At 33.9% G+C, this 14,083-nt stretch overlaps 1 protein-coding gene and 4 non-coding genes across 6 annotated transcripts; all 5 read left to right on the forward strand.

Moving 5' to 3' along the window:
• The first annotated feature begins 580 nt into the window (after positions 1–580).
• Positions 581–731, forward strand: LOC131183593 (U4 spliceosomal RNA). The gene has a single exon (XR_009151636.1). It is a non-coding gene; the product is annotated as a U4 spliceosomal RNA (small nuclear RNA).
• Positions 732–1,713: 982 nt separating this feature from the next.
• Positions 1,714–1,909, forward strand: LOC131183545 (U2 spliceosomal RNA). The gene has a single exon (XR_009151593.1). It is a non-coding gene; the product is annotated as a U2 spliceosomal RNA (small nuclear RNA).
• A 7,245-nt stretch (positions 1,910–9,154) lies between these two features.
• LOC131183604 (U4 spliceosomal RNA) lies at positions 9,155–9,305 on the forward strand. Its single transcript, XR_009151647.1, has one exon. It is a non-coding gene; the product is annotated as a U4 spliceosomal RNA (small nuclear RNA).
• Positions 9,306–10,147: 842 nt separating this feature from the next.
• Positions 10,148–10,344, forward strand: LOC131183556 (U2 spliceosomal RNA). The gene has a single exon (XR_009151604.1). It is a non-coding gene; the product is annotated as a U2 spliceosomal RNA (small nuclear RNA).
• A 426-nt stretch (positions 10,345–10,770) lies between these two features.
• Positions 10,771–12,946, forward strand: LOC110642239 (thiosulfate sulfurtransferase 16, chloroplastic). 2 transcript variants are annotated; one of them, XM_058153117.1, is made up of 8 exons: positions 10,771–11,067; positions 11,148–11,225; positions 11,316–11,426; positions 11,555–11,628; positions 11,987–12,057; positions 12,149–12,202; positions 12,611–12,670; positions 12,705–12,946. In XM_058153117.1, the coding sequence occupies exons 1-8, from the start codon at positions 10,982–10,984 to the stop codon at positions 12,705–12,707; spliced, it is 537 nt and encodes a 178-aa protein (XP_058009100.1). In that variant the 5' UTR covers positions 10,771–10,981; the 3' UTR covers positions 12,708–12,946. The 2 variants fall into 2 exon arrangements, with proteins under 2 accessions (XP_058009100.1, XP_021649905.2); XM_021794213.2 differs by having other exon boundaries at positions 10,777–11,067; positions 12,611–12,946.
• The last annotated feature ends 1,137 nt before the right edge of the window (positions 12,947–14,083 follow it).

Genomic DNA, 14,083 nt, shown 5'->3' on the forward strand with positions numbered 1-14,083 from the left:
CAAAGGTTAGAGTTAAAAATTTAATCACCAAGAGTTTTTTAAGTGTTTGATTGGTATTGTTGTTGAAATTGCCGTTAAAAAAATTAATTTTTTAAATATGCTAGTTAGATAATATTAAAAATAATTACAAATTAAATTTAATCAGTTTTAGTCATAAAAATATTAAAATAATAAAATAATTTTTTTAAATTATTTTTTTTAATAATATTTAAAATGATACTTTTATTCAGAAAAGCAGTTTCAGTATTCAAAACTTAATGTTAAACAGACTGTAAATGTGGTAAACAAATATCACACACTTTACTTTTAACTTAACAGAAATGTTAGAACTTATGATCTGTTAATTGTACAAACTCATGATATTCACAATTTGTTAATTAAACGAGACTCAATGCATATATGTTTTTATACATGCGAACATTATCGACAATTATTAAAAAAAAAAAATGTAAATAAAGCTTTTTACAGGACATGGAAAAGTATTAGGAAAGGATGAGCTAGAATCCCACATCGTAAAGATATAAATATTTTTTCTAAGGACAGAGCTCATAAAAAGAAGGCCGAGTTATCGTTCAAAAGCATCTTTGCGCTTGGGGCAATGACGCAGCTAATGAGGTTCTAACCGAGGCGCGTCTATTGCTGGTTGAAAACTATTTCCAAACCCCCTCTTCGGCCTGGGCTTGACCTTGGCCGTCGAGAATTTCTGGAAGGGCTCCCTTAGGGGTAAAGCCCTGCAATCTACAGTTTAACGTGTTGGGTGATTGGTGACGTCAAGTTATGCTTGATATCGTCTTACTCACTTATGGCCAACTGAAAATGGAAAATTTGTGAAATTAATTGATCTTTTTTCCTCAAGTATAATTTGAAAAAAGTGGTTCTATGATGTGCCATAATTTTATTTCTTAAAAAGTGAGTGGTTAATCAAGCTAAGTTATATTAACATATTATAGTTAAAATACAGTATTATATGTTCCATGTAATTTCTTTGAATCACAAAAATATTGAATTTTAATTTTGTGCTGTGAAAACTATTAAAAGGATCAGAATTATCAAAATTTAAAATTTTAATTTTTTTATATTATAAAATAAATACTTATTTGCTGGTAATGCTATTCACTGTTTCAAGGAAATAACATGGGACAACGAATTTGTTTGATCCACATTACTGAACAAAATCAAAATCTCTTCTTATTAATAGCTATAGGTAAAATATAGTCCCTGAATTAATAATTTAATTATGAAATGCTGCTTTTTTTTTTAACAGCGCACAAGAATAATAATTCAATTTTTTTATAGCCTCATTTTTTAAAAATTTCAGTATGCAAAAAGGTTATAAAAACAAACAATTTATTTGTTTATAAGTTAGAAAAAAATTCTCCATCTAATATTTAATTTTAATGCCCGATGAGATAGTTTTAATTGTATTTCATAGAAATGAGGGAATTAATAATTTTTTTTTTATTTTATATAACTAAACAAGGCCATAAATTTCCAAATCATAGGATTTGTATATATAGCTTAATGAATTCAAATGAAAAGCCTGAACTCAGGGGAGAATTAATCATATATTGCTTTTTAAGTTTTGGATACGGTGATTGGTCTGCCACTTATGTCTAATTATATAAAATTAAATGATGTCCCACATCGGCAGAGAGAGGAGCATATGCCACTGGATATTTCCTATAAAATGAAGTTTGAAATGCAAAATAAAGCATACCTTTCTCGGCCTTTTGGCTAAGATCAAGTGTAGTATCTGTTCTTATCAGTTTAATATCTGATACGTGGGCTATTAGTCCACATGATATTAAATTAATTTTTGTAGGGGAAGGGCTCATTACAATAGCTTGCTATTGGAATCCTTGAGCGTCGCCCATGCGTTGCACTACTGCACGGGCCAGGCGCACCCCGCCAATTCTAGTCTAAGATTTAGTCCCGCGCATTGGGTTGTCACAAGATATTTTTCAGAATCACTTGAGATAATTAACATGTCTTACTAAATAATAGTCCATTATTATCTTAAAGAAAAAAGCCCATAATTGTTCTGGGTGCAAGTGTTCTTTTTTCTCTACTAAAATAATTAGTTTGCGTATTCATTTTCATTCTGCACATTAAAATAGGCTCGTCAATATCCCTTAAAATAATTTGTTGTTTATATTGTTGAAGTTTTACGCAAATTCATGTACAAGTTCTTTTTTCTTTTTTAAAAATGTAAATATTGCATTATCAAGGCCCAGAAAGGTAAGATTAGAGAATACAAGGGAAATAAGGCTCAATTCAGTCCTAACAAAAAATCAACCCAGTTAAAAATCCAGCTCCTAACATCAAAACCACCTTCTTCCCTTGGACACACCAGAAGGCAAAACCACCATAGTCATCAACTAGCGTCATCGGTGATCTTGAAGTACAAATGCGAACCAACCACCTGAGACACTTTCGGAGCGTCGCTGAATCTCCCATCGTAGGAAACTGATGCTAAGACTGGGGGAATCAAAACAAACTCAAATAAGACTAGAACACCACCTGTTTACTTCCCACTACCAAAAGGAACAGAGGCCTGCAGATTTTTCTCAAAATCTCACAACAGAAAGCTCATCAAACAACATCTTTGGCAGAGTAAAACGGTTGAACACACTAAGGTTTAAGGCGGATTCACTCTTTCATAGCCTTGAGTCGGCCAAAAGGCAATCTTGCTGGCGGACTCCTCATGAGTATACCAAATTCTCTCTTAGAATCCGAAAAAGCCATTTTAGGCTTACTACCAACACAGGTTCACAAGAGCTCTCACCATGTACACCAACTTATAAAAAGACCACATTTCAAAACATCCATGTACGCCAAATCCAGGTGGGGAAGAGCAACCCCAAACTAGGTCGAAACAATTATCTACTGGCTTCTCCTACCCAGAAAGCAGGGGAAGCAGAGAAGACCACACGACTTTCTCCGAGAAAACTAAAGAATAAAACACAGTTTTGGGAGACAGTAGCACACATAAAGTTACGTAATCCATATACAAGTTTATGCATAATTTTAGTGTATGAAATTTGCTATATATAAAATTAATTTTATATAGTTGATTAAATTCAAGAATGAATTGTACTCTTTTTTTTATTTTTTTTAGCAGCAGAAATGATATTATTTTTGTGGTTTGAATTTTAGATATATTTTCCATGTAACTGAATTGTGATCCGACCTGAAAGTTTCTTCTGCGATCCGATTGGGATAAAAAATAAGATCTGTAGTGGCAGCGGAGGGCACGAGCTAATAGGTTTGAGATATTCGGAAAACACACTGGGTTTAGGTTTTGAGAGTTCTGAGTGATTGTATCTTGCTCTTTTCATCATAGTGGAACTTTTTTCTCTTATCTTGTCCATGAACGTAGACTTTACGGTTGAATCACGTTAAATCCTATGTTATTCTTCTTCTCTTTTCTATACTGTGTGATTGTGCAATTTGTATATGTGCCTTAGATTTACATGCTTGTTATAACAAACTTATATCAGAGCTTTGTACACAAAACCTAGGATTTACAGATGGCGTTTGAAGTATGAGATAGAAAAATTTAATGGTGGATCGAGTTTCAGTCAATGGAAGATTAAAATCAAATCTTCCTTGATCCTGCAAGGTCTATGGAAGACAATCGATAATAACTTTCCAGAAGGTATAAAAGAGGTGGAGAAGACTGATCTAAAGGAGAGAGCCTTGAGTGTAATTTTTATAAGGGTAACTAATAATGTCCTACGAGAGATTGCTTATGAAAGCTCAGCGTTTGCGGCATGGAAGAAAATTGAGGAGTTATACTCTGCTAAATCGCTGACCAATTGCCTATATCTGAAGAAAAGACTTTACAATTTGAGAATGAGCGAAGGTACGCCCATTAAAGAATATCTGGATGAATTTAATTCAATCATTATGGACCCGAAGAATATTAATATTGATAGTGAGGATGAGGCCCTTATTGTGTTATGTTCTTTGCCACCCTCCTATGAGACTTTTGTTGATACTCTGTTGTATGAAAAAGACAGTATTTCACTAGACGATGTTAGTAATTCTCTAAAATCGAAGGAGTTGAAAAAGAATTTTCCAGATAATAGAGAAAGATTTGAGGGAGAAGATTTGGTGAGCAGGGAAAGAACACATTCAAGGGATGATTCTTCCAGCAAGAAGAAATCTAAGGCAAGATCTAAGTCAAGAATGAAAAAGGCTAACTGTTTTGAGTACAGGGAGCAAGGTCATTACAGGAGAGACTGTCCCAAGTTGAAAAATAAAAAGGAAAAGCAACTAGAAAGTTCTGTGAAGGTGGTTGACAGTTTTATTGATTCCGATGGTGATGACAGTGCTAGAGAAATTTTATCCATGAGTTTAGATTATGGACAAAATTCCTAGATTCTTGATACTGGAGCTACTTATAATATGTGTCCACACAGAAATTTGTTTGTCACTTACAAACAGATGAGTGGCAAGGTGTTTCTAAGCAATGATCGTGCATTATCTGTGGAAGGAATTGGTAACATCAGATTGAGGATGTTTGATGGCGTTGTCAGAACTATAGAGTGTTGCCATGTTCCAGGACTAAAGAGGAACCTGATTTCTCTTGGAACATTTGGCTCTCATGGATTCAGATACCATGCAGAGAATAGAGTTCTCAAAGTGTGCAAGGGCTCTATGGTAATCATGAAGAGCAATTTGGTTTCAGGATTGTATTTTCTTCCTAGTTGTACAGTTTCAGGGGAAGTTGTAGTAGCATCTAGATGCAATAATCAAAATCAGACTCAATTGTGGCATCTGCATCTTGGTCATATGAGTGAAAGAGGATTATCTGTGTTAAGCAAGCGAAATTTGTTAGATGGGAAGAAAATAGAATCTGTGGACTTTTGTGAATACTATGTGTTTGGCAAACAGACTAGGGTGAAGTTTGAAAAAAAAATTAGTGCGTAAGACCAGAAGAACGGTGGATTATATCCACTCAAATCTATGGGGTCCTAACAGAATCCCTTCTAAGAGCGGTGCCAGGTATGTCATGACTTTGATTAATGATTACTCTCAGATGATGTGGGTGTATTTTTTGAAAACAAAAGATGAGGCATTTTCAACCTTTGTAAAGTAGAAGACAATGATTGAGAAGCAGACAGAAAAGAAGGTCAAAAGTCTTAGAACTGATAACGGGTTGAAATTTTGCAATTGTGAGTTCGATGCATTCTGCAGTAATGAAGGTATAGTGAGACATTGCACTTGTACAAAGACACGACAACATAATGATATTGCAAAACGCATGAACAGAACAATTTGTGACAAAGCACGAAGCCTGCTTTCACATTCAAGATTGGGAAAGGACTTTTGGGCTGAGCAATTAATACAGCCTATTTCTTGGTTAATAGATCTCCATCTACAGCTATTGAGTGCAAAACTCCTTTTGAGATCTGGTCTGGTTCACCTGCTGATTACTCTCAATTGAGAGTGTTTGGTTGCCCTGCTTATGCTCATGTGAGAGATGGTAAGCTTGAGCCGAGGGCAAGAAAATGCATATTTCTAGGGTATGCATCTGGAGTGAAAGGCTACAAGTTGTGGTGCAATGATCCAAAGTCTCCAGGATTAATTATTAGCAGGGATGTGACATTTAATGAGTCTGCTTCATTGGATAGTCAGAGGGATAAGTCAATAGCAGAATTAGATCACGGTGTCGGAGAACAGATGGAGCTAGATATTGATATTATAGCAGTTTAGTCCAGTGATTCAGAGGATGAGGTGCAAGATCCTAATCAACAAGAGGATGCACCTGAGCAACAGCAACAGGAACTATATAGCATTGTAATTGGTAGAGAGAGAAGACAGATTAGACCACCGCAGAGATATGGATATGCAAATCTAGTTGCGTTTGCCTTGTTAGTTGCTGAGACAGTTGATGTGTATGAACTCAGCAATTATAGATAAGCTATTTCTTTTTCAGATGCAGATCAATGAGTCAGTGCTATGAATGAAAAAATTGAATCTCTTCACATGAATCAGACTTGGGAGCTTGTAACATTGCCTAAGGGACAAAAAGTGGTAGGTTACGAATGGGTGTCTAAGAAAAAGGAAGGCACTCCAGGGGTTGAAGCACCTCGATATAAGGCACGATTGGTAGCAAAAGGCTTTACTCAGAGGGAGGGGATTGACTTTAATGAAGTGTTTTCTCTAGTTGTGAAGCACAGTTCTATCAGAGTCTTACTTACTATGGTTGCTCTTCACGATCTAGAGTTTGAGCAACTAGATGTGCCAAACACACTGTAGTGCATCAAAAGGTTAGTGCACTTGTTCTTCATCTAATCTAGGGTTCTAATGAATTAATCTGTTAATTCTAAAATCTTAAATGGCAAATGTAGATCCAAAAATATATTAAAAGAGTTTTAATATGCTGTTTATCATTGAAATCAAATAGATACAAATGAATTTTGCATGATGCATGTGACCATAGATGAAAAATTTTTGAATTCAATGATCTAAACTTATATTCTTTCATGCTTCCGCTCCTTCAATTGGTATTAGAGTCACTAGATTTACCATTTAGATTATTTAATATCTAATTTAATTGTGTGATTTGATCAAAAGTTGGTTGATGACATTTCAATCACCATCCCCAACACAACTCAAATTTTCATAATTGGTGAGTTGGAGGAGCGAATTTACATGTGTCAGCCTGAGGGATTTGTCATTCCAGATATGAAAAATCATGTTTGCTTGCTTAAGAAATCTTTATATGGTCTGAAATAGTCTCCCAGGCAATGGTACAAAAAATTTGATACATTCATGGTTCGTAATGACTTTAATCGTAGTTCATATGATAGTTGTGTATATTATAAGAAGCTTTCAGATGATTCCTTTGTTTATTTGTTGTTGTATGTGGATGACATGCTTATTCCTACTAAAAGCATGTCATAAATTAATATTCTAAAAAAACAGTTGATTGATGAGTTTGAGATGAAGGATTTAGGTCCTGCAAAGAAGATATTGGGAATGGAAATTACCAGGGATAAAAGTGTTGGGAAGCTTTTCTTGTCTCAATAGGCCTATGTTGAGAAAGTACTTAAGCATTTCAACATGAATAATGCTAAGCCTGTGACTATTCCGTTTACTGCTCATTTCAAGTTATCTGCAGACATGCCACTAAAAACAAATGAGGAGATAAAACATATGTCCAGTGTTTCCTATTTAAGTGCTGTTGGTAGCATCATGTATGCTATGGTATGCACTTAACTTGACATTTCACATGCAATTACTGTTGTGAGTAGATACATAGCGTGTCTTAGGAAAAAGCATTAGTGGGCAGTGAAATGAATTTTGAGGTATTTGAAGGGTACTACAGATGTTGGTTTGACATTTGATAGGGCCAAGATGAGTGATTCAGTTGTTGGCTATGTGGATTCAGATTTTGCAAGGGACTTAGATAAGAGGAGATCTTTAACAGGTTATTTGTTTACTCTTTCTAGAAGTGCTATCAGTTGGAAGGCAACGTTGCAAGCTACAGTTGCTTTGTCTACTACAGAGGCTGAATATATGGCTTTAGTAGAGGCATTAAATGAAGCTTTATGGTTACAAGGTTTGATGGGTGTTATTGGGTTGATACAAAATAAGGTAACGGTGTTTTGTGACAGCCAGAATGCAACACATCTCATAAAGAATAAGATGTATCATAAGTGAACTAAGTACATTAATGTCAGATATCACTTCATTTGGGACATTGTATCTCAAGGGACTGTAGTTGTGCAGAAAGTCTCTACACATGATAATCCAGCAGATATGATGATCAAGGGAGTCTCAGTCAGCAAGTTTAGATGTTGCCTAGACTTGATTGGTGTTTGTAGTGCTCAATAATACCCTTGCGAGGGCATATGGCAAGATAGAGTATTTGTGGTTATTTTGTTAATGACAGAGGGAATTCAAGCCAAGGGGGAAAATTGTTATTTTTGTGGCTTGAATTTTAGATATATTTTTCATGGACTCGAATTATGACCTGACCCGAAAATTTTTCGCTGTGACCCGATTGGGATAAAAAGTGAAATCTGTGGTGGTAGCAGAGGGCACAGGCCGATAAGGATTGAGAGTTGTGAGATATTCAGAAAACACACTGAGGTTAGGGTTTGAGAGTTCTGAGTGATTGTATATTGCTTTTTTATCATAGTGGAACTTTTTCCTCTTGTCTTGTCCGTGGACGTAGACCTTACGGTCGAATCACGTTAAATCCTATGTTATTCTTCTTTTTTTTTTTTTATACTGTGTGATTATGTGATTTGTATGTGTGCCTTGAATTTACGTGCTTATTATAACAAATGAATTGTACTCTTAAACTATAATCTCCACGTATGCTCATTTTTCCCTTTATCAACCCCTCTCAATTATTGAGTGGGGCAATATGTTTTAAGTAATAGAGCTTTATTAGAATTTTTTATAAATTTTATAAATGGTTGAATTTTCAATTTTTTTATTCCTTTATGTATATGTATCCTAATAAGCCATTCATTATTATGGTAATTTATTGGTTTAATTTTCATGTGAGTGAATTTAACAGTAATGCATTTTCCTTTAGAGAATTCTTTCATTAGAAGAATAATTGAAAAAAATTATTATGTAACAGATATAATGATTTTACAATATATATAAATTTTATTATTTTTTTTAGTTTGAGGATGGGATTATTACTAATGAGATCAATTGTACAAAAATATGTATTATAATAAACAAATCAATCTAATTTAGCGGTAATTCTATTAAATAAACTATAGGGCAAAATTAATAATTCTAGTGAGAACAAAATTAATAAATTTAGTAAAAATAATACTAAAAGTAACCTAATTATATAAACGATTTCTAAAGGGCAGTGAATACCCTCATGGTAAATCCCACCATGAGTAAATGAACTATTAATAAAATCTGTTATTATTTTTAAAATTTATTTGCAAATGGAAATCATAACAATAAAAGAAATTCAATCATAAACGAAATGAATTACTTGTTGATTAGGTCTTCAGACGCAAGTGTGTTATATTCTCCTTTTTTTTTTTTTTCCCAAGGACATGGAAGCATTAGGAAAGGATGAGCCATAATCCCACATCGTAATGATATAAATAGTTTTTCTAAGGACAGAGCTCATAAAAAGAAAGCCGAGGTTTCCTTTTGAATTATCTTTGCGCTTGGGGCAATGACGCAGCTAATGAGGTTCTAACCGAGGCGCGTCTATTGCTGGTTGAAAACTATTTCCAAACCCCCTCTTCGGCCTGGGCTTGACCTTGGCCGTCGAGAATTTCTGGAAGGGCTCCCTTAGGGGTAAAGCCCTACAAAACATAATACAACTTTATCCGCATGGTTGGCATTTGCTGATGCTTTTCAACGTTACATTTCTTTTCTACTTGATTAAGAATTCAGTATAATTCGAAAATAGTGGTGACAATATCATATTTTACTTATTAAAAAAATTAGTGGTTAATCAAGCAAAGTTAAATAAACATTATAGTTAAAAATAAAATATTATATTATTCCATGTAATTCTTTTTGAGAATATTTCATGTTATTTCTTTGAATCACAGAAAAAAAAAGATTGAATTTTAATTTTGTACTGTGAATTATTGAAAAGATCAGAATTATCAAAATTTAAAATTTTAATATTATAAAACAAATACTTAATTGCTGATAATGCTATTCATTGTTTCAAGGAAATAATATGGGACAGCAGATTTTTTTGATCCACATTACATAACAAAATCAAAATCTCTTCTTGTTAATAGCTATAGGTAAAATATGGTCATTGACTTACTAATTATTGATGAAATGCTATTATTTTACAGCGCACAAGACCAATAATTCAAATTCTTCAATAGAAAAGGTTATAAAAACAAACAATTTATTTATTTATAAGTTATATTTTGAAAAAGTTAATTATCCATACGATGTTAATTTTAATACTGATAAGATTGTATTTCATGGAAAGGAGGGACTTGGCCTAAACACAGGAGAGAACTAATCTTTTGCTTTTTAATTTTTGGGTATATATGGTTAATTGGTCCGCCGCCTTGTGTCCCATTATTTAACATGGATCGTTATACCACATCGACAGATGGAAGGAGGAGATAAGATCAGAAGGGCCCTATAAAAGGAAGTTTGAAATGCAAAAGAAAGCATACCTTTCTCGGCCTTTTGGCTAAGATCAAGTGTAGTATCTGTTCTTATCAGTTTAATATCTGATACGTGGGCTATTAGTCCACATGATATTAAATTAATTTTTTCAAGGGGAAGAGCTCACCACAATAGCTTGCTATTGGAGCTCCTAAGCGTCGCCCATGCGTTGCACTGCTGCACGGGCCGGGCGCACCCCACCAATTCTCCTCCAAGATTTCCGAAGGATATTTTCATAATTATTTTTCTAATATAAAATAATAAATTATATAATTTCTGTACGTTAAAATAATGAAAATATACGATCACAATACGGAATTATAAAATAAAGATTTTTTGGAATCATAAAATTTCAAATATATATATAATATTTTCAAAGTAATGAATTTATTTCTTAGTTGTACTAATCTATCAATCAAGGGAAAAAAAATCTCCAATTTGTAGACCAAAATAAAATTTGAAATGTATTGTTGGACCATCACAGAGACCAGATTTGCCACGTGTACAATGGAAGAGCCAGGCATTGAGAAATGTGCATGTGTAGAAAGATAAACAAAACAGGAAGTATAGTAAAGTTTGAACCTTATCCACGCAAATGTATGTGTGCCTGCCTACATGTCATCTTATCACCTTTGATTCCAATTTGGATGTGTGCGAACTTGGAGTAAAGCACAACAATGGTTGACGTGTCAGCCATGCTTCTTCGTGATGACTTCAGCCACGCACCCACCATTAACCTCCATAACCATCCCTCACTTCTATAATATCTGTTTCATCCTCTGCGCACACCATCCACAAACCTTCAAGAATCCTGATTTGTATATACCACAAAACGAAAATGGAAGCCAAGTCCATTGTTTCCTCTGCTACCTTCACTAGTTCCACTCTTGCTCCAGTTTTTCGCTCTGATGATCTCAATAACAGGTCTTTTACTTTGATTTCTCTGGTTATTTTCTCTGTTTTCTGTCTCTTTTATGTCTCAGTTTTTATGCTTGTGCTTACAGTAAGCTTTTGCCATTGCCTTTACGGGTTAATCCACGGAGATGGACTGTTGGTGTCAATCACAAAAGCTTCAGTTTCTGGTACGTGAAGGAAAAGAAAATTAAAGGGTTTTGCTTAATGGGTTCCCTTTTTTAGTTTTGTTTATGATGTTTAGTGTTGGTGTTGTGAAGCACCAAGGCCAGTCTGAGAGAGAATTCGGAAGCTGTTGGAGTTCCAACTTCGGTGCCTGTACGAGTTGCACATGAACTTCTTCTCGCTGGGCACCGGTATTTGGACGTCAGGTATTTGGTTCTGGGAGATTCGTTTTTTCTTTTATTGTTTTTGGAAGCAAAATCTGTATTGCTTATTTGCCTGTGAGAAACAAGAAAAGCAATTTCTTTTGGTTATGGACTTATGGTGACATTTGCAGGACTCCTGAAGAGTTCAGTGCTGGACATGTGGTAGGGGCAATTAACATACCATATATGTACAGAGTTGGATCAGGTTATTCTCATCTTTTCTTGAATGTATCAGGCAATCTGGTTGTTCTCCTATTTGTTCTATGGAAATAATTCTCTTATATGGATTTAATCCAGCATGTTTTGTTAGTCATGCTCACATTATTTGTGATGACTACGATTCTACATTAGATTGGAATTCCAAATTTTTTTCCCCTTTTCTTTGTCAGGTGCTGATTGGTAATTTTGAGTAGTAGTAATATTACAACTTGAAGCTCTTTGGATTTGTGGTCACTCGGGAAGAAATGCATTATTTTGTGATTAAGTTGTCAATATTTTTTAAGATCATCAATACCTTATATGTCAAATTTCTCTCTCAATTGTTGTTTTGCTTCTTGACGCAGGAATGTCTAAGAACCCCAAATTTCTGGAGCAAGTATCTTCACATTTTGGAAAATATGATGAAATTATTGTTGTGAGTCTCTGACCCTAAAATATTAGTTTGTTTCCAACCATAATTTCTGTATTTTTCTCCTGGTATGGTCTGTAACTTCCTGCATTTACAGGGTTGCCAAAGTGGGAAAAGATCTATGATGGCTGCAACCGATCTTTTAGCTGTTGTAAGCGCATCATCCTGAAGATATTGAGCTTGAAATTGATTCAGTTGTCTTTTACATCATAGTTTGGTAGAATATGAAACATCAAGTGGGTGTTTCTGAAAGTTTGCTTTGAAGGCACAGGATGAATTGCTTTGCTCACCTAAAAATAATAGAATAATTTCAGCAGAGATTTGTACTTATTGGCAGCAAACCAATTCCCAAAGCTAAGGAATCAAACCTAATTTTCAATGAAAATGCCAAGTTCTGGTATACTCATCACAAGAAGTCAACAAAACTTATACAAAGAACACAACCTTGGGAAGCCATAGAATAGCAATCCATAGATTTTTGGGTGACACAGTTTGTTAAATTGAGTGCATTAGCTGTATGCTTATTCGATTAAACCGAACTTGCAATCTTCTTCTGCAGGGTTATACTGCCATTACTGATGTTGCTGGTGGATTTACTGCATGGACACAGAATGGACTTCCAACAGAAAATTGATGTATTTTGGTGGGAATCATAAATCCTGTAGCTACCATAAGTTTTTAGTTGACAATTAGCAGAGAAGGTTTATGTGCAGAAGAACATTTTTCAACAATATATATTAATCAACAGTAGACAGTACTACTACAGAGAATCTTGTAAGGCATAGTGAGCTTATATGGAGAGATGCTGTTTTCATGGAAAACCAGTATCATCAAATTGTACTGTTGTAAATGTCATGGAAAACAAAATAATATGTCAACTTAATTTGTACATAAATCCTTTTCTTTCCTCTGATTCTTTTGGTCATACCATACTTGTGCCTCATGCCCAATATATACATAGCAAATGTGTTTGAGGTGGCCGTGCCATTAGAGAGGTAAACTCCAACAAATGCATGATATTCAGTTGAAGGAATTTTTAATTAAACATTTTGAAAAACTATTTCTACATCACATATAGAAATAATTATATTATAATGCAAGAATTTAAGTTATTTACAATATAATAGTTAACATGCTCAATTTATTGACAGATGAAAGCTGATGTTTATTCAATATGATTTTAGAAAGGTAAATAATTATTTTTCAAATTTATAATCCATAACTTTATCTAATATAATATTAGAAGATTCGCAATTCAGACATACTCCAAGTTTCTCATCTGCCAAAAATAAATAAATAAATAAATATTAATTAAATAACAAGAAAATAGAATAAAAATTAAATATAATAAAACTTAATAATTTATTAGTGTTAAGTATACAACTACTTAATATATGCTATAATTAAATATATATATATTTATAAATATAATTAATAATTTACCTTATGTTTATATTTTTATCATTATATGTATTTATAATATATACATAAATAAAAAGTAATTATATAATAATATGTAATTAATAATATAAATCTTCACACATTTTTTTTTTGTTTGGTAATGATGGTTTTGATTTTTCTTCTCCATGGAAAGCTCTAGAGAGTTTGTAAAGCCGAAGAAAGCTTCAAAGTGGCATCACACAAAAATTCGTCCGCCCACGTTTCGAGTTTGACACCCATTTCGCCAAGTAAACCAAAAACAATCAAACATGGTTCCCACATCTCCTGCTCTTACTTTTTACGCGTCTTCTTTGAGAGGTTTTTGCAGGTGGACAACATTAAATCTGCCACCTTCCAACAGAAAATAGCTGAGAGATGACAAGCTTGAGAACATCTCGAAAATGGTTCGACTTCGAAATGCTCCGACGAACATTCGTCAAATCGTCATCTCATGGAAACACTATTGTTCTTCATTCCAATGCTTGCTCTAGTCCTCTTGTTGAGACAAAAACAGATGAAACAGCCATTTATGAGGAATTAATTACTGAAATTTCACTGATTTCAATGAAACAACTATCAAAAGAAGACATAG

This window comes from Hevea brasiliensis, chromosome 9, assembly GCF_030052815.1.
Source record: "Hevea brasiliensis isolate MT/VB/25A 57/8 chromosome 9, ASM3005281v1, whole genome shotgun sequence".
NCBI classification, from domain to species: domain Eukaryota; kingdom Viridiplantae; phylum Streptophyta; class Magnoliopsida; order Malpighiales; family Euphorbiaceae; genus Hevea; species Hevea brasiliensis.

Coding starts and splice junctions, on each gene's coding strand:
- LOC110642239 (XM_021794213.2), top strand. CDS start 10,982: ATGGAAGCCAAGTCCATTGTTTCCTCTGCTACCTTCACTAGTTCCACT. Junction 11,226..11,315: donor CACAAAAGCTTCAGTTTCTG/GTACGTGAAGGA, acceptor GGTGTTGTGAAG/CACCAAGGCCAGTCTGAGAG. Junction 12,203..12,610: donor CAACCGATCTTTTAGCTGTT/GTAAGCGCATCA, acceptor CTTCTTCTGCAG/GGTTATACTGCCATTACTGA.